This window comes from Gymnodraco acuticeps, unplaced genomic scaffold (genome assembly GCF_902827175.1).
Source record: "Gymnodraco acuticeps unplaced genomic scaffold, fGymAcu1.1, whole genome shotgun sequence".
NCBI classification, from domain to species: domain Eukaryota; kingdom Metazoa; phylum Chordata; class Actinopteri; order Perciformes; family Bathydraconidae; genus Gymnodraco; species Gymnodraco acuticeps.
Window position 1 is genome coordinate 1,462,546 of NW_022991091.1, and position 23,332 is coordinate 1,485,877.

A 23,332-nucleotide genomic window follows, 5' to 3' on the forward strand; every position below is an offset into this window, starting at 1 on the left:
CTGTTTTTGGTTCTATGTGTGATTCTGACAGGGTACTTTGTGTTTTCTCTACTTTTTATTTCAGAGCAGCATCTATTTGGATAAATTCTTCCTCTTGGTCTTTTGCAGATGCTGTCATCTAATCTCTCAGCTTTTCAGACTTTCTTGGCAGCAGCTTTTTTTATCAGTCGTTGGCTGTCTCCCGGTGTCTCAGTGCCCAGATAACTCTCACACAAACAGACCACAGACGCACACATGAGGTCGGGGGAGCGTCTGCATCAGGGATTCAAGTGTTTTTCTCTTTTATAGAATTTAATTATATAACATTTAATTATCTTTGTGAAAGACTTTCTGTTCAATTTATTTTATTTGAAATGTGGGTGTATGTGTATACTTCTGCACACAACTTTCCTTTGTATTATTTAACCTGGAAACCATCTCTTCCAGGGCCAGACTCAACGTCTTCCGGAAATATTTTCTTCAAATGATGATCGTCAAACACTTTGCTTGGTTTCATTCTCTTTCATTTCCTATTTAGTGTCATTCATTCTCATTTTAAATTGCCTCTGTGATGTTATGGTACAATGAGATAGTTTAGGAATGTGTTCAATGTAAACATGTTCTGGTTTTCAGCAAAGAATGACTTTATCCCTACTAGTCATTAACTATTACTCCAGTCACCTACAGAACAGCATGTCACAACGTTTTTGAAGTTTTTATCATAATTCATTTGAACACAAAACCAAATAAGACTTGTTATTCCAGGCTGCTCAAGGGTCCTTCCCATGTAGTGTAGGGGTCCCAGATATTAATATTGTTGCACATTTAAGGGAAACCCCTTTAACGCTGTCTGTTAATGTGTTTTCCAGGTGTCAGTGGTACTTTAAGGCCAAGATGACTTCAGAGGAGAAAAGGACCAATTATCAGAATGGACATGGTAAATCTATCAGTCTACCTTTCTTTTCTCACTGTGATAACAGAGTTAAGAGTAACTTTAAATGATATCGTAAAGACAGAATGGGGAAATCTGCAAAGTCTACATTTGATATTGTATTGAAATAAAACATTGGTTTAAAGTATGTATTTGTCTGAAATAACGTTTGCAAGACTTCCTTAAGATTTGGTGAGTCAGGTTTCATTTATTTATTTGTGTCTTTGCCAAAAAGAGCAGAGGAAAAATTGATTATTTGAGCCACAGTTAGCAGCTAGCAGGCTAACCACCTGCTCCTCTTTGCATTCAGCAAGCACTACAGTAGTGCTGCTCCATGGATCATTTCCTGTGTTTCTGTGCCTATGCATATTTTAATGTTGCACAGCAATGACGGCCCACATTACAAAGCGTGTACAGAATGCAAAATATTGACTTGCTATTGTTAGAAATGCTAGCAAGAAAAAGAAGTAGGAAATGTGGCATGTATACGGTAGTTTTAGACATTAAGACATTAAACTAGTCAACAGAGCAAACGCTCCTTCATCTCCTTGTCTCCCCCTCTGCAGCACTCCTCCTCAACTCCCCTTGAGTTTCATTTGATGTTCTACTTGAGCGTTTCTTTCTTTCTGTTTTGATTAATCTGGTTACATGCTGCATCCCTGAGCTGTCTACTTCTGCACTCTTCTACCTTTCCTTCTTTTGTTTTTTAATACCCAACTTTTCATTCCTGTCATGAAAATCACAAATGAAAATGAGAGTTGCAAGATGGAAAAAAAGGAAGATGTTTAAAAGTGAGCGTAGAGGCAAAGATTGGAGCGGGACAAAAGAAGATTGGTAAAACAGAAAGGAGAGAGAAATGAGGGAATGAAGGGCAACCGAAGGTAAGGTAGAGGAATAGAGGAATGAGGTGACTTTAAGAGAACTATTTAATTAAGGTTTAGAAACCAACATACATATATCCAAAGGTTAGAGAAGAAATAAATACTGAATATTTTAGCTGGCTAACAAGCTGCCACATTTTCTATGTCATTTTATGTGTTTTCAAAACCCTGTACCTCTTGTCTAAAGTTTAGAGGTGTTTAGCAGAAGCTACAGGAGGAGAAAGGGCTCAACGGGTTTGCTGGTTCATGCATCAGAGACGACCCATTGTCGTTTCTGTTTTCTGTATGGATTCCCTGAAGGAGAAAAGCTGCCTTTGTCTAGCCCCCCCACCCTCACCCCCCCTCCACTAGGAGGTCAGAGGCAGAACAGCAGCAGGCTGTTAAAGAGTCACTGACTTGCTCAAGGACACTTCAACAGGGTGGACGCTGGCTCAAACCTTGCCCCAGTTAAAGACTGGCTCAGCATGCCGCCCTGCTGCCTCTCAGCCAAAGACAGAGGGAGAACAATCTATCAGCGGGGTGTTCGGTTTGTGTGTGGAAGTCTCAGGGAGGTAAAGATTTTGCTGCTGTGCTTTGTCGGAGAGCAGATATTGAACATACAGACGGGATGAATTGTTTAATTTGCTCCCAGGTCATAGTAAAAACAAGTGGGAAAATGGCTCATAAGCTATTTGTCTAAAGAGAGACCATATTGATGTTGAATTCATTTGTATTGTCGCTTAATGCAGGGCTGCTCACTTGGCAGATATTTTTTATCTAGATGATGCTTTGGTGTTACACATTTATACTTTTTTGGTCTGCGTACAATAAGCTGTGCAGGCAGCTTATTGTAGCTGGAAGTTGTTGTTTTTTTACAATCCATTTGTAAAGGTCAACCCCAAATTTCTTGGTTGGGTGTTTATTTTCCACATAACCAAAATATGTTAATATATTAATTGATCAAATCATATTTTTCTAGTATTTCAAATTGCACACTTTTCCCCTCCTGGTTGGTTAGAAGGCTCTTTGTTGCAGCAGCAGTAGGAGAAATAGTGGTTGTGGTGGTGAAGCAGTAGCAGTACTGTAGAGGTTAAAGGCAGTGACAGCCTATTTTCATACATCCTTTATTTCGAAGTTCAAATGTATGTTTATTTACAAAATCTTCATCAAATTTGAGCATTGCCCCTATATATTACTCTCTGTCCTCACAGTCCCGTTCCCTGGAATAAAGACCTATGTGGACCCTGACACGTATGAGGACCCCACGCAGGCCGTCCACGAGTTCACCAAGGAGATTGACCCCTCCAGGATCCGCATCGAGAGGGTGATCGGAGCCGGTATAACACACACGCCTGCACACACACCATAATACACTCATCCACTTGTATCTCTACTCTCTACCTTCCGCCATGTGGGCGAAAGTGGATCAGTTTGTGTTGGTAAGAATAACAATAGCTTTAAATGTGCCATAGGAGAGGATATATTTTAATTCCGCACGTATAATTGCCGTGAACCCCCTCCTCTCCATTGTACTCACTAAAGAGGAGGCTTTTTCCATTTCCCAGTGTCTCACTGTCATTTCCTCTGCGCAGACTGTAGGAATATTAAAGCTTAAAAAGGTTTAGAGAACAAAAGAACGTATAAGAATATATTTAAGGCTTTTTTTAGAAAGTGAAGGGGACAATTTCATGAAGTTGAACTAATCAGAGAAGAGGCAATAATGCTGGAGTTTAGATGGGAACTGCAACAGTGCCCCCCGGTGGAGGACTAACTGCCTGCTGATGGTGTGTGGTTCTTTTTCTGTGTGTGTGTTAGGTGAGTTTGGCGAGGTGTGCAGCGGGCGCCTCAGAACCCCAGGGAAAAAGGAGATCGCCGTGGCGATAAAGACCCTGAAGGGCGGCTATGTGGAACGTCAGAGGCGGGACTTCCTGCGTGAGGCGTCAATCATGGGCCAGTTTGACCACCCCAACATCATCAGGCTGGAGGGGGTGGTCACCAAAAGTAAGTAGTGTTGAGGAACATGCAATTTAACTAAGATTGTGCATACGATTACATGATTTTTAGCAATAGACCCTCACCACTAATTTATCTACCACTGATGAAACCAAACAAGTTTATTTTGCTTATATTGGAAAAACATATTTATAGATGTTAAAAGAAAAACATATTGAGAAATGTTTTGAAGTGGCTATAAAAAAAAAAGAAACGTGAACATTTTCACAGCCGAATTGAAGCATGCATTTCTTTGATGCTGCAGCAACAACACTGTTGATGACTGCCTGAAGCCGCTCTACTTCTTCTTTTGTACAATCCTCTTTTATGTGGTGCATATTCCTATGGACATTCACTCAGTTACTCTGATAGATAAAGAAAAGAACAGTGTCAGACAAACGTCTTTCTATTAGAGATACTGCAGAGACCTCAGTCTGATGGGTAAAGTCTGTGTTTGTTTTGAATGGAAAATGACAGTGAAATCATTTCATAGGGTTGCAATTTTTGGTATGGAACAAGAAGTCCTGATGTGTTTTTCTTCGAATGTATTTGATTAGTGAGCTGACGAAGTTTTCCTTTGTATATAGATAGATGTGTTTAGCCTTGTGTGTCTGTTCATGGACTTCTTGTACACACCAATAGTGATTGAGCGTGTGTGTGTGTGTGTGTGTGTGTGTGTGTGTGTGTGTGTGTGTGTGTGTGTGTGTGTGTGTGTGTGTGTGTGTGTGTGTGTGTGTGTGTGTGTGTGTGTGTGTGTGTGTGTGTGTGTGTGTGTGTGTGTGTGTGTGTGTGTGGACTTGTTAATGAGCCTTGTTTTACAGGGTTCACCCAGCGCAACATATGGTTGTTTTTACAAGGATTCGTATAAACTGAGACATCGCTGTGAATATAAATGTGTCCCCTTAAGACTTTCTTACCCCCCTGAATGTAGATAGAGGACACTCCTCAGCTCTGACCCTGCTGACAAGGATTCGGCTGATAAGGGTCTTTAAAGGCCAATACAGCCATTATTACATAAAAGCTGCTGGTTGCTGATGTTTAGCACCAATATATTAAACTGTATATTTTACAGTCAAACATCTCTGAAGCAATTGAGTGAAACAAATCCCACAGAAAACTGAGCAACATCGTATGAGGAAAAATAAATAAAAAATATTGTGAGTGGCCGGTTTTCATCTCATTAAGTACTTATATGTAGGTACTGGGGATAAAGATGTGACAGTGGGGTAAATAGAGAGACATTGTTCTTTAAAAGTATATATTTTCTGCCCGTCTTTTGTTTTTAGCTCACTTTCTCAATGTGTAACTCCCCACATCTGTTGTTGTTCTTCAGAGACTAATTATAGTGAGTATTGTGCTGTGACTGACTGCTGTACCTGCTCTGAAATAACAGGTGACACATTTGACTCTGGTGAACAGGTGCGTTTGTTTTTGTTCACGCGCTGCACTGCATAAGTATATATTGTTTTCAGTCATTGCTAATTAAATCAGGAAAGCCAAGCTTGATCAAATCATTTCCTGCCTATCCCTCCTGGATTGGTGTTGGGGAGAAGTATCTGCACATTTGAAGGGTATGATGAAACCATTTTGCAGATTAAAAAGAAGAAACATGTGCATGATTGTCTGTCAGTCTTTTGATGCATCCATCCATAAACCCAACGCGCCTTCTTTACTCTTGTGGAGGGTTAGGATCAACATTCCCCTTGAGTTGATGTTGTGCTTCATTTAATTATTTTAAATGATAAACTAATTCAAGCTGTTAGAAAGTGAATATCATCATGGTGAATATGTATGTGTATACCACAGAATGCTTGTTCTTAGGGTTCCTTAACTGCAAGACTCAACATCAATTATAATAACTACATTACATTTATGAAGGTGCAGATCACAAAGCATGCACATTTTCTCAAGGAGCTATTATTTGTTCACCCACACATGTTCAACATGTCTAACCTTAAGGTGCAGGAGGAGAGAAGTTCATGGCCATGAACATGGTTAGCATATTTATTTTACAATGTCTTGCATTTTGGATGTACCCAGATGCTTCAAACACATTTTCAAAAAGTGGCTTTGAGAATGATATCCAACATGAATTTGCCAAACTAAACCTCCATCTCCCTGCTTAAAGCCTTCCTCTTAAGATAAGATAAGAAGTACTTCATTGATCCCAATTTGGCATTTCTTTTGGCGTTAAAGCATGCAGCGTAAAAGACAAGGCAAAGTAAAAAACCTTTTTGAAATGTGTTTTCTAGTGCAGGCAGTACACTATATAAGTCAGGGTGGTACACAAACCGATTGGTCTATCTTGCTGTCAATCAACACATAGCCCTGGTTCTTACAAGCAAAATAAGCTAACATTATTTCTTGTAACCTTTGTGTTACTCTGCCGATCTAATCAACAGTTGTTTGTGTTCTTTTTTGGTAATGATGCTTCAGAAAACTATTTAGATTCCAAGTGCCGACCCATTAGTCCCATAATGATGGAAAGATGAGTAACATGGTTTTAATAGAATGGGCTGTTGAAAACCATAGTCCTGTTTAAATTCACCAAAATACTCAGATTAGGCTACAACGGTTATTTGTGTATTTTCTCTATAATGAGCTGTCAGTTTGGACTCTTTCTGATCAAATGTAATTTGTCACATTAAAAACCTTAAATGTTACTATTTATATCAAATCAATCTTTATTCAAAGATAATGTTCAAAACATCCCAGTTTAAAACTAGTGTCTGATTTCCAAAGGCTGATACATAGAAGCAGTACTCTCACAGTGAAGCTCTTGCCTGTCGGTCACAGCAATCATAAAACCATTGATGGGAGAAAGTGGATGGTGACAGATGTCATTTAGACTTGATTTGATATGTCACGAGCTGTTTCTCTTTATATCTCTTTGTGTCCGGATCAAAAGTGTTTACTCTATACAGTAAAGTGACACCGATATCACACATTGTGCTCTTATAAAACCGCAAACATCCTGCAGCCTATAAAGCCGTTCTGATGTATTATAGGAACACTTTTACAAATCCTCCCAGTGACATTAGAAGTGGCACTCCATCTTCCACAATATGATATTTCACAATCCCACATGATTTAAAAAAGCTCCTTGAATCTGGGGTGTGATGTCATGGTGTTTCTTCACTACATTAAGATTTGTATTTCTCTTTCCAGCAGCTCTGAATGTTGTACAGCTCACACAGGCGTGGACAACCGCCGCCCAGCTGTAGAGCAGTCAATCTGTAGCACCGTAGGGATCCTCTGTGGGGAAACAATAACAGTTTGTGTGTTTGCACCTGTTTCCAACTAATGTTTCATGTAATACATGGACTGAATACTGAACACGTCCCTTCGGAAATTATATGATTTGAGCGTCTTCACTCGATGCTTCAATCAACAGCTGATGGTCTGTGTGTTTCCACAAACATATTGTTGCTTTCTATTGCCCAGCCACACACACATACACACATATTAGGGCGGTGGTGGCGAAGTCGATAGGGACTTGGCTTGGCAACTGGAAGGTCACCAGTTTAAGTCCCGGCAAGACCAAGTGCTACCGAGGTGTCCCTGAGCAAGGCACCGTTCCCTACACTGCCCCCCGGGCGTCGTTCAAAATGGCAGCCCACTGCTCCTAACACTAGGATGGGTCAAATGCAGAGAAACAAATTCCCCACGGGGATTAATAAAGTATATCAAAAATATCTACACAGTGTGATGTTGTCCCACCTGCATGACTCAGAACAATATCTTGTGCTCCATCAGAGGTGAAAGCCATGACTAATAGTTTGAGTCATTAATATAACATGCTGATCTGAATTGCCCCATGTTTTCATGTTGTTCCGTGTGCACAAGTTTAGATGCTAACAATACATAATAGAGGATAAAAGATGCATTGACATTTGAAAATGGAGGTGTTTTGCATAATAATCATAATATCTGATTCAGCATCATGCCCATCCAATATGATGGAAATAATTGCAGTTTTACACTTGTGATTTCACAGAAGCCCTGATACTGAGTTTATTATAAAGGGATATTAGTGTGTTGTTCACACATGCAGTCATTCATGTGCTTAAAAATCACAAGTTATTTCATTTATTATGCTCAAAATATGTTGAATTTTAGCAAGAAAAAAATCAATTTTGATAAAAATCATCACAATATTTACTGATTTATTTTATGAGCTTTAAACTGTGCATCATAGTATTTGTTCAGAAAGTGATGATGGCTGATGATCAGCTTCTACAGTACTTTCCATATCTTATCTTTCCGTGTGTTGCGTTTGTGTGTTTGCAGGCAGGCCTGTGATGATTGTGGTGGAGTATGTGGAAAATGGATCACTGGACTCGTTTCTGAGGGTAAGTGTTGATGTGATCGGAGAACTCAAGTATGAATATATCTGTTTCCTGCCTCAGGATAGCAAGATCACCTTTGATCTCAGTTTAACTATAGTGCACCATAGCTATGGGCCAAGTGTATTTAAAAATGAGTAATACAGGCTTGTTAACTTTGTCACTTTGTTGGCTCCTGGAAGCTTAAATAAGAGCTATTGTCCTATCAATAAACTGCCAGCATGATTCTTAACATACAATTGTTTCTTTCGACAAAATCACTGTCAGTATTCCCTGTTGTTTATCATGTAGCTCAATGCATACCATTATGATTCTATCAGTGTTATCCTTTGTCTTTTTTTGTTTATGCTATCGACCCTCCTTCTTTCTCTTGTTGCTATTTCTGCTTTTCTGCCATGACTTCTGATTCTTCCCTCTGTCCTGCTCTCCCTGTCAGCAACACGACGGTCACTTCACTGTCATCCAGCTGGTGGGCATGCTGCGTGGCATCGCCTCGGGCATGAAGTATCTGTCAGACATGGGCTACGTTCACCGAGACCTGGCAGCTCGAAACATCCTGGTCAACAGCAACCTGGTGTGTAAAGTGTCAGACTTCGGCCTGAGTCGAGTTCTGGAGGACGACCCGGAGGCTGCTTACACCACCACGGTACACACCTCACACACACACACACCTCGCAAACCAAACAGCCGCTGCTTACTTATTACTAGATGTAACACATCTGAATTCATTCGAAATATAACACCTTTATGATAAATACTTTCACTGGGATTACATTGAGTAATTCATTTGTTGTAATATGCAAGGTAAACCATCTGCTCATCTTAAAAACCGGGCAATGTGCTGAAACCCTTAGTTCGGCAAAATGAATTCTGTATTTGCATTTCAAAATGTTATGATGATAATATTGAAAGTCCACCAAAAAGAACCGTTGTTTTCCTTTTCTTATAAAGCAAGCTTTGCCTGTTTTAGCGCTACAGGACACAGTACAAATAAGTACAAATAGCTACAGCACTTAACATCTCATACTTATTTTATTATTCTACATGCTTACTTGTTTTACTTGACTTTATTCTGCTGTTTTCTTGCCTAAAACTTTGACTATGTGAAAAAAATGTAAATGTAGTGGTTGTTAGATCATCTGTCCTTGTTCCAAAAAACGATCTAACCCTTAGTGTCTTCAACCGTAGTAACTATAATTTGATATAAGACATCCGGCGGATGGGATACTAGAACAATGCATTTATTTAAAACAATGCACATGTCAGTTGTGACAGCACCAGAGCAGTAATAACAAGGACACGAGTTTTTCTCAGTTCAGCCATGCTCGCTGACAGTTCGCTGACTTCTCCTGGCTTTGTGAGAGAACCTCATTAGGAGTGGAGCTAGAAGGAAACCAGCAAACAGCAACTCAATTTACAGACATGCGCTGCGAGTTTACAAGACACTCCCTGCCAGCTGCTCTGTGGTTTCACTGCAGGTAAGTGCAAAAACACTTACCTGCTGCTGCTGATGCTTATCATTTTTATTCTCCAAAGTATGATTATCGTTTGATTGAAGTCTTGTCAGTCTGGACTCTGCACTTGGAACACTTAAATTGCCCATTCACAGATTGTATTAGTAGACCAATGCTATCAATATAAGCTTAAGACATCAGCCAATTAATGCATCACATCATAATTGTCCTGAATTCTCCCTCCAAATCAGGGGGAAATAAAGTTGCCTTAGATGGCAAAAAACTGAAATGATGCTTTTCTGTAAACCTGTCTGAGCCCACAGTGACCTCCATTTCCTGGCTTGTACTGAGGTTATTGTGTGAAGGAAATGCTGTGTCTGTGGAGTTGCAGTTTAACTGTCTACTCCACAGCACTGTGGTTGAAAGAGGTTGAGGTGATAAACACAGAAAGGGTCAGAATAAGAGAGCATGCGTAACATAATTACTTTGATTTAATTGAACCTGTTTTATTTATGTGTGTGTACAGGGTGGTAAGATCCCCATCCGGTGGACAGCTCCCGAGGCCATCTCATACAGGAAGTTCTCCTCAGCAAGCGACGCGTGGAGTTATGGCATTGTCATGTGGGAAGTGATGTCATACGGGGAGCGGCCATACTGGGAGATGTCCAATCAGGATGTGAGTACTGTTGACATCACAACGGTTGTCTCGTGTTGTTTGTCACAACACTTATGCAAAATAAGTAGTCGGGAATATGGTCTTCAGAGAAACAAAGATAACGATATAGTAGTAACTGCGTGACTATGTCATTTTTCCTACTGACTCAATTAAAAAGCTCTCAAATCTCACAAAAGCTCATGTCTTAAATACAATGTACTTCATATTCAACACTTTATTTGTAGGTTAAGAGGCCGCTCAATCATTTTGTGAACCTGCATTTGAGTTTATTGTGAACGCTGAAACCCTCTTGGTGTTTTACCTTTCCAGCAAACTATTCCTGAGGCATCTCGTTCCTAGAGGATGTCAGAGACTCGTTCATGTTGTTTCCACAATATTCCCCTCACAAGACGAGTTCTCTCACCTCTAGAACTGCGGCACACCTCAATATTGACATCTCAATTCACGTCCCGCTCCACTGAGGAAATTCTAAGTTTATTTTCCGTTATATCTGTTAAAATCGCTGCCCTTTAACCTGCTCCCTGACTGTTTCCTCACATCAAAAGCCTACCTCTGAGAGAGAGGAGGGGTGCAACAGAAATGCTGGGGAGATATACCAAAAGGATGAAAAGGATGAGGGAAAGGGAAAGGAAAAGAGCATTGAAGGTCAGAGGTTCAGAGGACATGGTTCTGATAGAGGGGGAGTTTAAAGCTCTGGATTCAGTGTGGCTGAGCAACCCGCTGATCCCAGGGCTGTGGTCAGGGATTGAAGGGGCCACGGAGGAAGCAGATCCATCCCTCTCTCCGCTGAGTGTGAAAGCTCCACCGTAATCCCTTCAACCCCTTACACACAGACTCGTACACATCTATACACAGACACCCACACACACACACACACACATTCACCAAGGTCCCAGGGTTTGAGGAGGATTGGTGCTGTTTGGGAATTGCTTAGAAGTGCTTTCCAAGGCAAAAGGCCAACCAAGCAGCAAAAGCAGCCAAACACTATCTCATCCTGGGCAGCCGCTTACCGCTGCTCCCTACAAAGATACATGGATCTCTACTTTCCCATAGACTCGCAGATATGATATGGAGATCTAGAGTATGGAGGCTACATTAATATATGCTATCGGTCCAGATAAAAAAGAGAATTACACGTATGTGAGATACATGTTGGATCTGATTGTTGGTACAGAAGTAACAGAATGAATAAAAGATCAAGTTCAAACTTATTTTGTATTACACAGGAAGTCAAACATGCCAGGAGGAGGTTAGGGGAAATGTTAGAAGCTTACAAAATACCTTAAATATAATGATATAACTCTGGTTCATGCTGCAGGCTTAACATAAAAAATGCAGAGCTGTTATTTATTTATCTTTACGTGCCTAATATTTATCTTTTTTTTACAATAGATTTATATGAAATGACAGTGTAATTTGAAAGGGGTTAATTAAAAAAAAAGCGATGTTGCAAAAGTTCATAAAATGTCATTGTTGTTTTTCTGTTATTAGCCATGCCAACGACTCTGATAGAAATGTTCCTGTCAGTCAGTTCACAACTTTGGTCGAGACTGAAATAGCTATAAAAAAACTACAAATTAATTGCCAATGAAGTTTTTTACAGTCTTTGATTGATGATGAATCCTCCTGTCTTTAAAGAACAATATATTCATTAGCACCTGAATTAAATATAAGCACTTGTATGCAAGTCCACAATCTCACAGAGCCGCTAATGTGGCTGGAGACATTATTGTTTCTACTCGTTAAATCTCCAGCTGTGAAAACCATTGTGTGAAAAGCAACAAAAATGACCTCAGAAAATCAAAAATACAGGAGTTTTAATTGTGTGAAATACTTTGTTCAAGTTCACTATTTACAATATTCTGATCTGTGGTTTTTGAAAAGCTATAATTGACTTAAATTGAACACAAATGTTCCTTTGATATTCACAAAATAATATTCCCATAACTTAAGTGGGTGTCATGTCTAGGAAACTAATAGTGAAAGTGTATTCTTTATGTTAGTTTTGTCATGTCCCTTTGCCCTGTGCTTTATGTTAATTCCCTTAATTAATCATCCCTCTCATTTCAGGCCTCCACGCTCCCCGCCCCCTTCTGTCTCCTGCGTCCTTGATTGTTTTCCCCGCCCTGATTGTTTTCCACCTGTGTCCCCTTTACCTGTGTATATATTGTGGTAGCTTCCTCCTGTTCATTGTCAGTTCGTTGTCTTACTATGACCCACGTTCCTGATTACCTCACGGACTTCCCACGGATCTACCTCATTGATCACTTGCTAGTTTTCCTCGAAAGAGTATATTTGTTTTCCTTGTTTTGATTACTGTGTAAAATTCCAGTAAAGTCTTTATTTTTTGAGAACACTATCTGTGTCGTGCAATTGAGTTCATGCCTCAGAGTCTCTCCTTGACAGTACGAACTGACCATTAAAATGAACTCAGCCGACTCAGACCAGCTAAAGAACGCCATCCGCTCTCAGGGCCAACGTCTTGGGCAACAAGAAGAGCAGATGGCCGCCATACAGCATGGAGTGCAGCACCTATCCAACAGCCACGGGGAACTACAATCATCGGTGACAACCCAGGTGAATCTGCTGGCAGCTGAGGTCCAGCGTGTGCTCACTCACCTGCAGGCTGCTTCTCCTCCCACGACTCCCCCGGTTCCGGCGGCGACCGGTTCTGATCCCAACCGGTCTACTGAGCCGCACAGTACTTCCATGCGTCTGGCTCCACCCGAAAAATACTCCGGAGACTCGGAGGGCTGCCGGACGTTCATGGTGCAGTGTGAGTTACACTATCACCACCAACCGGCTGCTTTTCCCACGGACAATTCCAAAGTGGCTTTCATGATCTCCCATCTCTCCGGCCGAGCAGCAGCGTGGGCTACGGCAGAGTGGTCCCGAGGCTCCCCCATCTGCGTGTCTCTGGAAAACTTCATAGACACGATGAGAAAGATCTTCAATCAAACCACGCCGGGCAGGGAAGCAGCTCGGGCTCTGATTAAGCTGAAACAACATCAGCGGAGTGTGGCTGACTACGCCATCGAGTTCCGGACTATGGCAGCCGATAGCGGCTGGAACTCCGCTGCATTGTTTGACGCTTTCGTCAGCGGTCTCTCGGATTCCCTACAAGACCAGCTAGCGCCTCTCGATCTGCCCGCTGACTTGGACTCTGTCATATCCATGGCAATACGGATAGACAATCGTTTGACGGAGAGGAGAAGGAATAAATCCAAGGATGCGGTTGATCCGCCTCCCCAGAGGAGACGCTCGCCGCTGGATACTACTTCTTCTTGGAGGCCTCGTCACCCCTCACCGGCGTTCCGGACAACATCGCCCCCTGGCTCCGTGGAGGAGCCAATGCAGTTGGGCCGCGCCAAGCTTTCGATGGCAGAACGTCAGCGTCGATTAAAGGAGGGTCTGTGCTTCTACTGCGGGCAGCGCGGACATCCACAAGCGGCTTGTCCGGTAAAAGAGGAGGCTCACCAATAAAGAGGAGTACGTTGGTGAGCCGGATCTCTTCCTCTGACTTTCCTCCTCGCACCCTGACCCGCATCCAGGTAAACATCAGAGACAATGTGGTTACTCATGGTGCACTCATTGACTCAGGGGCAGACGAAAGTCTGATGGATTGGGGTTTAGTTAAAAAACTGGACATAAAAACTAAACCTCTACCCCAGCCTCTTGAAGCGAGTGCTCTCGATGGGCGGCTGTTGTTTAAAGTGACTCACCAAACAGAGCCTTTAGAAATAAGATGTGATGATAACCATCACGAGACAATGTCATTTCACTTGTTTAATTCAGCCCAACATCCACTCATTTTGGGGTTTCCCTGGTTGAAACTTCATAACCCTCACATTGATTGGCAATCTGGGAGGGTGGAGGGGTGGGGAAAGAATTGCAGAGATCACTGTGTTAAGCAGGTAGCGGAGATTGACAGAAGAGGTAACACTGGGAGGGTTAGGCAGGGAACTATCCCAGAAATATATTTTCCTGATGCTCTTTCAGTCCCTTCCTGCTACCACGATTTAAGTGAAGTATTCAGTAAATCCAAGGCTCTGACTCTTCCGCCTCACCGCCCCTATGACTGTGCTATCGACCTGATTGCTGGGTCTACAATTCCTAAGGGTCGACTATATGCTATTTCAGGACCTGAGAAAGAGGCCATGAAGGACTATATTGATGCCTCCCTCAAAACAGGCCTTATTCGCCCTTCCTCATCACCAGCAGGAGCGGGGGTTTTTTTTGTTGGGAAAAAGGATGGGTCTCTTAGGCCCTGTATTGACTACTCGCATCTCAATGACATTACGGTTAAAAACCGGTACCCCCTTCCTCTCATCTCGTCAGCCTTCGAGCAGCTTCAGGGAGCCAAGGTTTTCACCAAGTTAGACCTGCGTAATGCTTATCATTTAGTCAGGATCAGGGAGGGTGATGAATGGAAGACGGGTTTCAACACCCCTTCAGGCCACTATGAATACCGTGTAATGCCATTTGGATTATCAAACGCTCCTGCTGTGTTCCAGGCTATGATCAACGACGTGTTGAGGGAGTTTCTGAACCGTTTCGTTTTTGTATATCTGGACGACATTCTGATCTACTCCCCTGACCTTGACACCCATAAACAACATGTCCGCCAGGTTCTACAAGAGCTGCTCAAGAATAGGTTGTTTGTCAAAGCAGAAAAATGCGAATTCCTTGTAGAGACAGTCACTTTCTTGGGCTTCATCATTTCGCCGGGTCAGGTTAGGATGGACCCAGAGAAGGTTAGCGCAGTAGCTTGTTGGCCTACCCCTGACTCTCGTAAGAAAGTGCAGCAGTTTTTAGGCTTTGCAAATTTTTACAGACGTTTTGTGCGGAGGTTCAGTGCTATTGCAGCCCATCTTCATGTCCTCACGTCCCCTCAAGTGCCTTTTTTGTAGTCTCCTCAGGCTGAGGAGGCTTTTTCTCGGCTTAAAGGAATGTTCACCTCTGCTCCCATACTCACCTTGCCGGACACCACTCGTCAGTTTGTGGTAGAAGTGGATGCCTCCAACGAAGGGGTGGGAGCGGTCCTCTCCCAGCGACTACAGAAGGACAACAAACTTCACCCCTGCGCTTTCCTGTCCAGGAAGCTCTCCCCAGCAGAGAGAAATTACGACGTGGGAAACCGTGAGTTGCTGGCCGTGAAGCTGGCACTGGAAGAGTGGAGGCATTGGTTGGAGGGAGCCGAGCATCCTTTCGTGGTTTGGACCGATCACAAAAACTTGGAATATATAAGAAAGGCCAAAAGACTGAACTCCCGCCAGGCTAGGTGGACCTTGTTTTTCAACCGTTTTGACTTTGTTCTTTCCTTCAGGCCGGGGTCTCAGAATGTCAAGCCTGACGCTCTGTCCCGTCTGTTTGACCCTGTGCCTGCAGTCAAGGAGCCGGAACCCATCATCCCATTAAACCGGGTGGTAGGAGCGCTGACTTGGTCAGTAGAGAAGGAGGTAATACGAGCCAATTCTGGAGCTCCTGCACCAAGGGGTTGCCCGCCTAACCGGCTTTTCGTTCAGGAGACCGAGCGACCACAGGTGATCCACTGGGCTCACACTTCGCTGCTCACCTGTCACCCTGGAGTCAAGAGAACTATGTTCATCATAAAACAACGTTTCTGGTGGACATCCATGGAGAAGGAGGTGAAGGAGTATGTGGAGGCGTGCCCTGTCTGCGCTCGAAACAAGACCTCTTCCAGGGCGCGAATAGGACTATTACAACCACTCCCTATTCCCAACAGACCCTGGTCAGAGATCTCCATGGACTTCGTCACTGGCCTGCCCCTCTCTAGAGGTAAAACCACAGTTCTTACGGTAGTGGACCGTTTTTCTAAAATGACACATTTCATTGCTTTGCCCAAGATGCCCTCAGCGAAGGAAACGGCTGAGGTCATGATGCATAATGTGTTTCGGCTTCATGGTTTCCCAAAGGATATTGTCTCCGACCGGGGCCCCCAGTTTGTGTCACGCTTCTGGAAGGAGTTCTGCCGCCTCATCGGTGCCACGGTCAGTCTCTCGTCAGGATACCATCCGGAGTCTAACGGCCAGACAGAGCGCCTAAATCAAGAACTGGAGACCTGTTTGCGCTGCTTGGTGTCCCAGAATCCATCCTCCTGGAGCGAGCACCTCACCTGGGTTGAGTATGCGCACAACATCCTCCCTACTTCTGCCACGGGCCTGTCCCCATTTCACTGTTTATGGCTACCAGCCGCCACTGTTCCCAGCCACGGAGAGGGAGGTCACGGTCCCGTCTGCCCACGAGCTGGTCAGGCGTTGTCGGCGCGTGTGGGCTGCGGCTAGGAAGATCCTCTGCAGGAATTCACAACTGGTGAAAAGAGCAGCAGACCGAAAACGCCGACCAGCTCCTGTATACCAGCCAGGCCAAAAAGTCTGGCTTTCTACACGAGACCTTCCCCTCCACGTACTCTCCCGTAAATTGGCTCCCCGGTTTGTGGGTCCTTTTCCCGTCACCAAGGTCATCAACCCGGTTTCAGTGAGACTACGGCTTCCCAGGTCCATGAAGGTACATCCCACCTTCCATGTAGGGAAACTAAAACCCTTGAAGGAGAGCGCTATGGTTCCCACCGCCAAACCCCCCCCCGCCCCCCCGGATGATTGATGGAGGTCCGGTTTACACCGTCAAGAAGATATTGGCTAGTCGGAAAAGGGGTAGAGGGCGACAGCTACTGGTTGACTGGAAGGGTTATGGTCCTGAGGAGCGGATATGGATTCCTTCCCGCTTCGTCATAGATAAAAGCCTCATTGAGGATTTTGACCGCCTCAACTCAGAGGAGCCTGGGCCGTCAGGAGCCGTCCCTAGAAGGGGGGGTACTGTCATGTCTAGGAAACTAATAGTGAAAGTGTATTCTTTATGTTAGTTTTGTCATGTCCCTTTGCCCTGTGCTTTATGTTTATTCCCTTAATTAATCATCCCTCTCATTTCAGGCCTCCACGCTCCCCGCCCCCTTCTGTCTCCTGCGTCCTTGATTGTTTTCCCCGCCCTGATTGTTTCCACCTGTGTCCCCTTTACCTGTGTATATATTGTGGTAGCTTCCTCCTGTTCATTGTCAGTTCGTTGTCTTACTATGACCCACGTTCCTGATTACCTCACGGACTTCCCACGGATCTACCTCATTGATCACTTGCTAGTTTTCCTCGAAAGAGTATATTTGTTTTCCTTGTTTTGATTACTGTGTAAAATTCCAGTAAAGTCTTTATTTTTTGAGAACACTATCTGTGTCGTGCAATTGAGTTCATGCCTCAGAGTCTCTCCTTGACAGTGGGATTGACATGTATTATAAGCTTTGTAAATGCAACCCCAGATCCTCAAACCTTACATGCAATGAAAATATATACAATGTCTAACAATGCTCCCTGTATAGTTTATCAGTATCTTTATTATCTGTGTGAGATGAGAGTAACACCTACGTCACTTCCGGGCAAAAATTACGGCCCCGCCCACTTTTGGGGGAAAACAACGCTGTCATTTGAATGGCGGTCAATACAAATTCTGAAGTTTTTGCCAATCCGATCAAATTTTTTGGAAAACCGTGGATTTTTGGATCTTCAAAGAGCCCGATTACGATGGCCAGTCAGGCAAACAATTACATTCGATCATTGGTAATCCACAATCAGTCTTGATATATGGTTAAATTAAAATCAGTAGGCGAGGCTGTAATTTCTCCAGCTGTTACTCTCATGAGCGAGGCGGAACATAATAGTTGTATCATGCCAACAAGCTGCCGTGTCGTTTATTGCACATCAAACATTACAAATAATCCAGAGTTCAGTGTTTCTGTACTTCCTCTAAGAAGAAAGGACAGTAAAGGAAGAGCTCTGTGGTTTCAGGCTCGATCGCCATTCAAATGACAGCGTTGTTTCCCCCAAAAGTGGGCGGGGCCGTAAAGTGACGTAGATGTTACTCTCATCTATGAAAATCGATAGCCTACTGCTATATTTAACCATATATCGAGCCCGATCGTCGATTTCTAATAGCTTAATGCAATTGTTTGCCCGTCTGGCCATTGGAATCGGGCTCTTTGAAGATCCAAAAATCTCCGGTTTTTTTAAATTTCTGATCGGATTGGCAAAAACTTCAGAATTTGTATTGACCGCCATTCAACTGACAGCGTTGTTTTCCCCCAAAAGTGGGCGGAGCCGTTATTTTTGCCCGGAAGTGACGCATTTGACCACAATTTCAATTTTTATTTTTTTTTTATTCTTTATTTATTTGGAGTCACATTATAAAAGTACAGTTTTTCAAATCATGTATTTTTAGAGACCCGAAAATGACAAATGAAATGGCAAACAAAATGTGTCAAAATAAAATAAAAACGAAAAAGTACACAGGGGTTGTTTGAAATCGCAAATGTCTACACATGTACATATGCATACATTTCAACATACATATACAATACACATACACACATACATGTGTCCATACATATACAACTATACATATATATTCAATCGGTGTATAGAAACAGTCAAACAAGCGATGGTCGTCTTTGGGATATGTAAATTCTCCACTTTTTCCATATTTCCTCAAATGTCTTTTCCTGAAGCCTCATTGAGAAAGTGATTCTTTCCATAACATACATTTCATGGATTTTGTCCTACCAGTTGTCAAGAGAAGGGATGTCCGCTTTGAGCCATTTTCTAGTTATTACTTTTTTTGCTGCTACAGTAAGAATTCAAAATAATGGTTTTGTTTTCAGGTTTGTGGGGATTGAATGTACAGCACGAGCCCAAATAGAAATTCGTCCCAGTTTAATGGGATTTTTTCCTATAGTACTATTTCAATTTCTAAATGGATCTTTTGACAAAAAGTTACTGTTACACAATTTCAATTTCAAGTCTCTAGCTAAAACTTTCCAACCGAACAGCTCAATTTTTCAAGCTAATTCATTTCTAATAGAGCAGCCACATTTGGACGTCTCCCTTCATCAGGTGTGATGTTCTCTGCAGGTGATCCTGTCCATTGAAGAGGGCTACAGGCTGCCGGCTCCGATGGGCTGCCCCGTGGCTCTGCACCAGCTCATGCTGCACTGCTGGCAGAAGGAGAGGAGTCATCGGCCCAAATGTACCGATGTTGTTTCCTTCTTGGACAAACTGATCCGTAACCCCAGCAGCCTACTGTCACTGGTAGAGGACATTCAGAGGTACGATTGAAGACTTCCTAGTGTCATGAAATGCTTTGTAAGGTTATTTGAGCCGAGGTCACAGTGGTTAAAGCAATACAAGTTAAAACTAACCATGAGCTGTGATAGAACATCGACCCTAAATCCAGGCTATGTTGAATATTTTGTGAAAGTTTATAAATTGCTCTTCTTCCTCCGTGTTAAAAATATTCGTCACTCAGTTTAAGCCAGTAGGGTATGTCCTCCATCTCTGAGCAGCTTTTGAAATACTGGCACGATCTGACATTATTATTTTTTTGTTTTTTAAGTCTACCAGAGTCTCCGGGGGAGGAAATGGACTACCCAATGTTCATCTCCATCGGCGACTGGCTGGACTCCATTAAGATGAGTCAGTACAAGAGCAATTTCATGGCAGCTGGCTACAACACATTGGATTCTGTGGCAAGGATGAGTATTGAGTGAGTAGCAAAGCTAAAGCATACCCATTATAAAAGGGCAAGAAATCTAATAGAATCAGCATTTTGTAGCAGCAGTGTTGCTTAAAGGACACTCAAAAGTCATGTCTCCTGTGAAAGCATTGGGATGCTTTTGTTAAAGGTCCCCTATTTTACTGTTTTTCAACAATATATTATAGGTCTCAGATATATACAAAACATGTCTCTGAAGTGTTTGGCTCGAAACACCTAACAGATTGTGCATTGTAGCATCCCATAATCCCCTCTGTTTCAGCCCTGTTTCCAAAGTGCTGATTCTCTGTCTGTTACTTTAGATGAAAATAAGGAGCCACTCCCCACTGAGAGATATTTGGTTAAAAAGAACACAATGGTGCTCTAGGAGGAGATTCAGGTGATAAGGTGTGGGGGGGGGTTACCTTGGGTGGTTATTGGTTAATGGTTACTCAAGCAAAAAAATCGTTATGACATCATAAAGTGGCCAAAATCTGATCAGCTCATTTTCAGACAGGTTTTTATATAAATGGATCAGGACAAAAAGAGAGAGAATCTTTTTTCCTGAAACTTCCAGAATGTCTTTACACAGAGGGGACACATGTTTATGTATAAAAGACAGGAAAAAGTAGATTTTGCATAATAGGTGACCTTTAATTCAACATTTTCGCAGCATCATGTGTATTTACAATGTATATTTTTGAACTAATTGCCTAAGGAAAATGAAGCGAAGGTTAATGGCACATTTGTGATCAAATCAGCTTTTACCAGACAGTGTATACATTTTCTGCAAAAGCTAATGAAAAGTCCTAGCAAGTAAGACTCAAAGCGTTGTGTTTGTGTGTTTGTATGTGTGTTTCCCTCTCGGCCTAGAGATGTGAGGCGTATAGGGGTGGAGCTGATCGGCCACCAGAGGCGGATCAGCAGCAGCATACAGACCCTCCGCCTTCAGATACTGCACGAACAGGAGAAGGGTTTCCATGTATGAGGACACCCTATATCACAGCCTGGGATGAACAGATAGACGGAGCAGAGGGAAGTGAAGTGTAGACCGCCGGACAGACAGTCTGCAGCCTGTGCCTGAGTCTTAAGGCCTCGTACAGGAGGTCATTGGACAGACTCAACAGCAGACGGCCCCCCGGTCTCGCTCACATCCAGTAGTTACAGACTTTTTCCTACTATACACCCCTCCCTCAGTATTCCTGGCTTTAAAGACTGGCCCAGGCCCTCACTTAGGGGAATGTAATGCCTTGTTGCAGCAGCAGTACTTTGTGTGTGGAGCAACAATATCTAGAAATGTAGATTTGCAAACGTAATCTACTGAATCTTTTCTGACTTTTTTTCTTTTTTGCTCGGAGTTATGTGCTCATGTAGTTGCTATCGGGTGTGCAATCTAAGAGTTTATAGAAATAATATATCCTTAATATCTTTTATGTTGGAGTTTGGATAATTTTGTCATAAAATTATTATGTGCAATTAATTTAGTTTACCCTCTCTCCAGAGAATCTGGTACGCTAATACTTGAAGAAAGAAGTAGGAAGCAAGTGACGGCGATTTCATGAATGTTTAAAAAAGTGTATAGACAATTAATCGATAATTATTATAATAACCTAATATCTATATATGTGCAGTACTGTATGTGAAAGCCCTAGTAAATCTGGATCTTATTTAAGATGTTTTTAATTAAGATGTTTAATTTTAGATTTGTATCCAAATCAGCAATACAGTATTATGCAGTCACCTCAGTATCTCAGAAAGATGAAGAATTGTGCAATGAGAGAACTCTTGTTGACATGTAAACATGAGGCTCACTCCTCATCCTCCGCCTGATTTTATTCTCACATGCTCAGCTTGCAGAACTGGATCTGTTGCCTTCAGATGAATAACCATACAAGTCTATTCTGACCATTTTTAGCTACCAGTCTACTGACAGCTGTGCGATAAGCCTGATTTATTTTGGATTGTGAATGTTATACATTGCCTGAAAGTACACAAACTCCACTGTCTTAACATATGAATGTCACAGAACTTAGATATAGATAGGAGAGTTTTGAAAGTGTCGGGAAGCTCAACGTGGACTTAGATGGTTTTTCAGAATTTGCCGAAATGCTTTCATATACATTCAATGGTTTTTTTCCTGCGCACACACACTGATTGATTAATTCTCCTCCAGCCTTTTATTACTTTGTGGCCATGTAAAGGTTGTGGCAGTATGGGAAATTAGTGTACATAGACGTGAAATGAAAACCGTTGGATTTGCAGTAGATGATGTCAAGTTCTCCGATGTTTGCCATTAAAATTAAAAAAAATTCTTCATTCGCTAAGTCAGTGGTGAGTAGGCAGTGCTGCAGAATAGAAGTAGTTAGTAGAGTGGGAAGCAGCAGGAGTATAGATAAAGCCTGGAGATTTAGATTTGTGAGATCAGAGCTGTCCAGCAGGGAAAAGTGAATGACTTTTAGGACAGCAGAGGGAGAATGAACACAAACAGCAGCATCATAACTCATCATGTGTCATTCAGCAGTAACAAACACATGCATGCATGCACACACACACACACACACACACACACACACACACAAAACACACCCACACCCACATGAAAAGAATGCCTTACAGTCTGATAACCATGCAAGATAGAAACACTTTAAAGTGGTTAATAAGGACCCAGGACCTAGCCATTACTTTGAGTATTTTTCCATATTTAAGAGAGCTCTGTTTTATTCTTACAAAGGAGGGATTGTTGAATAATGTCAAAGGCCAACTGGATCCAGAGATCAGTCACAGCGTAGTAATGCATCCAGGCCAGCAGAAGTAGGAAAGGCACACATCCAAACACACACATATTTGCACACACACATGCTCCGGTCACCACCCCTCTACAGAATAAGGAGAATATCAGATGCTGTTTGTTTAGCATGTTCTACTGCTGAGCAATGTTAGAACGTTCTTTTGTACAAAGTACAAGTATACTTATAATTATTGTATTTTATTTTTCTATAATTTCCAAAGAGATGTTGTAGATCTTGCACACTGTAAGAAGCAGTTACTGCGAATATTTATTTGCAAATAAAGATGAACAGTTCTGGTGGTTAACTGCTCATTTACTTTTGTTTCCATTAATTCAAAGAAGTAAGTGCTAACTTCAGGTTGCAAAGTGTCTTCTTCCTTGAAGAAATCAAATCAAATCAAGTTTTATTTATATAGCACATTTATAAACGATTTTTGGTCGAGCCAAAGTGCTGTACATATAATAAAAATAGCCTACAGTAGAGACACTTTACAGCAAATACAACAGCACAGATTGTTCAGAATATCAGTATGAGAAAAACGACACCCTCTGTCCTTAGACCCTCACATCGTACAAGGAAAAACTTCCAGAGAAAACCCACAGTTTAAGGGGAAAAAATGGGAGAAACCTCAGGGAGAGCAACAGAGGAGGGATCCCTCTCCCAGGACGGACAGACGTGCAATAGATGCTGTGTGTAAATCGAAGAGATAATACA

General features: G+C 42.4%; 1 protein-coding gene across 1 annotated transcript in view; it reads left to right on the top strand.

Annotated features, from left to right (window-relative positions):
- Positions 1 to 22,919, top strand: part of LOC117560078 (ephrin type-A receptor 6-like) — a 199,098-nt gene extending 176,179 nt beyond the window's left edge. Inside the window, exons 9-17 of the mRNA XM_034236834.1 lie at positions 849 to 916; positions 2,982 to 3,107; positions 3,586 to 3,771; positions 8,053 to 8,114; positions 8,545 to 8,754; positions 10,089 to 10,238; positions 19,211 to 19,404; positions 19,692 to 19,841; positions 20,703 to 22,919. Of these exons, the coding sequence (XP_034092725.1) occupies positions 849 to 916; positions 2,982 to 3,107; positions 3,586 to 3,771; positions 8,053 to 8,114; positions 8,545 to 8,754; positions 10,089 to 10,238; positions 19,211 to 19,404; positions 19,692 to 19,841; positions 20,703 to 20,817 (1,261 nt within the window). The 3' untranslated portion in view covers positions 20,818 to 22,919. The remainder of the gene's footprint in view (positions 1 to 848; positions 917 to 2,981; positions 3,108 to 3,585; positions 3,772 to 8,052; positions 8,115 to 8,544; positions 8,755 to 10,088; positions 10,239 to 19,210; positions 19,405 to 19,691; positions 19,842 to 20,702) is intronic.
- Positions 22,920 to 23,332: the final 413 nt, after the last annotated feature.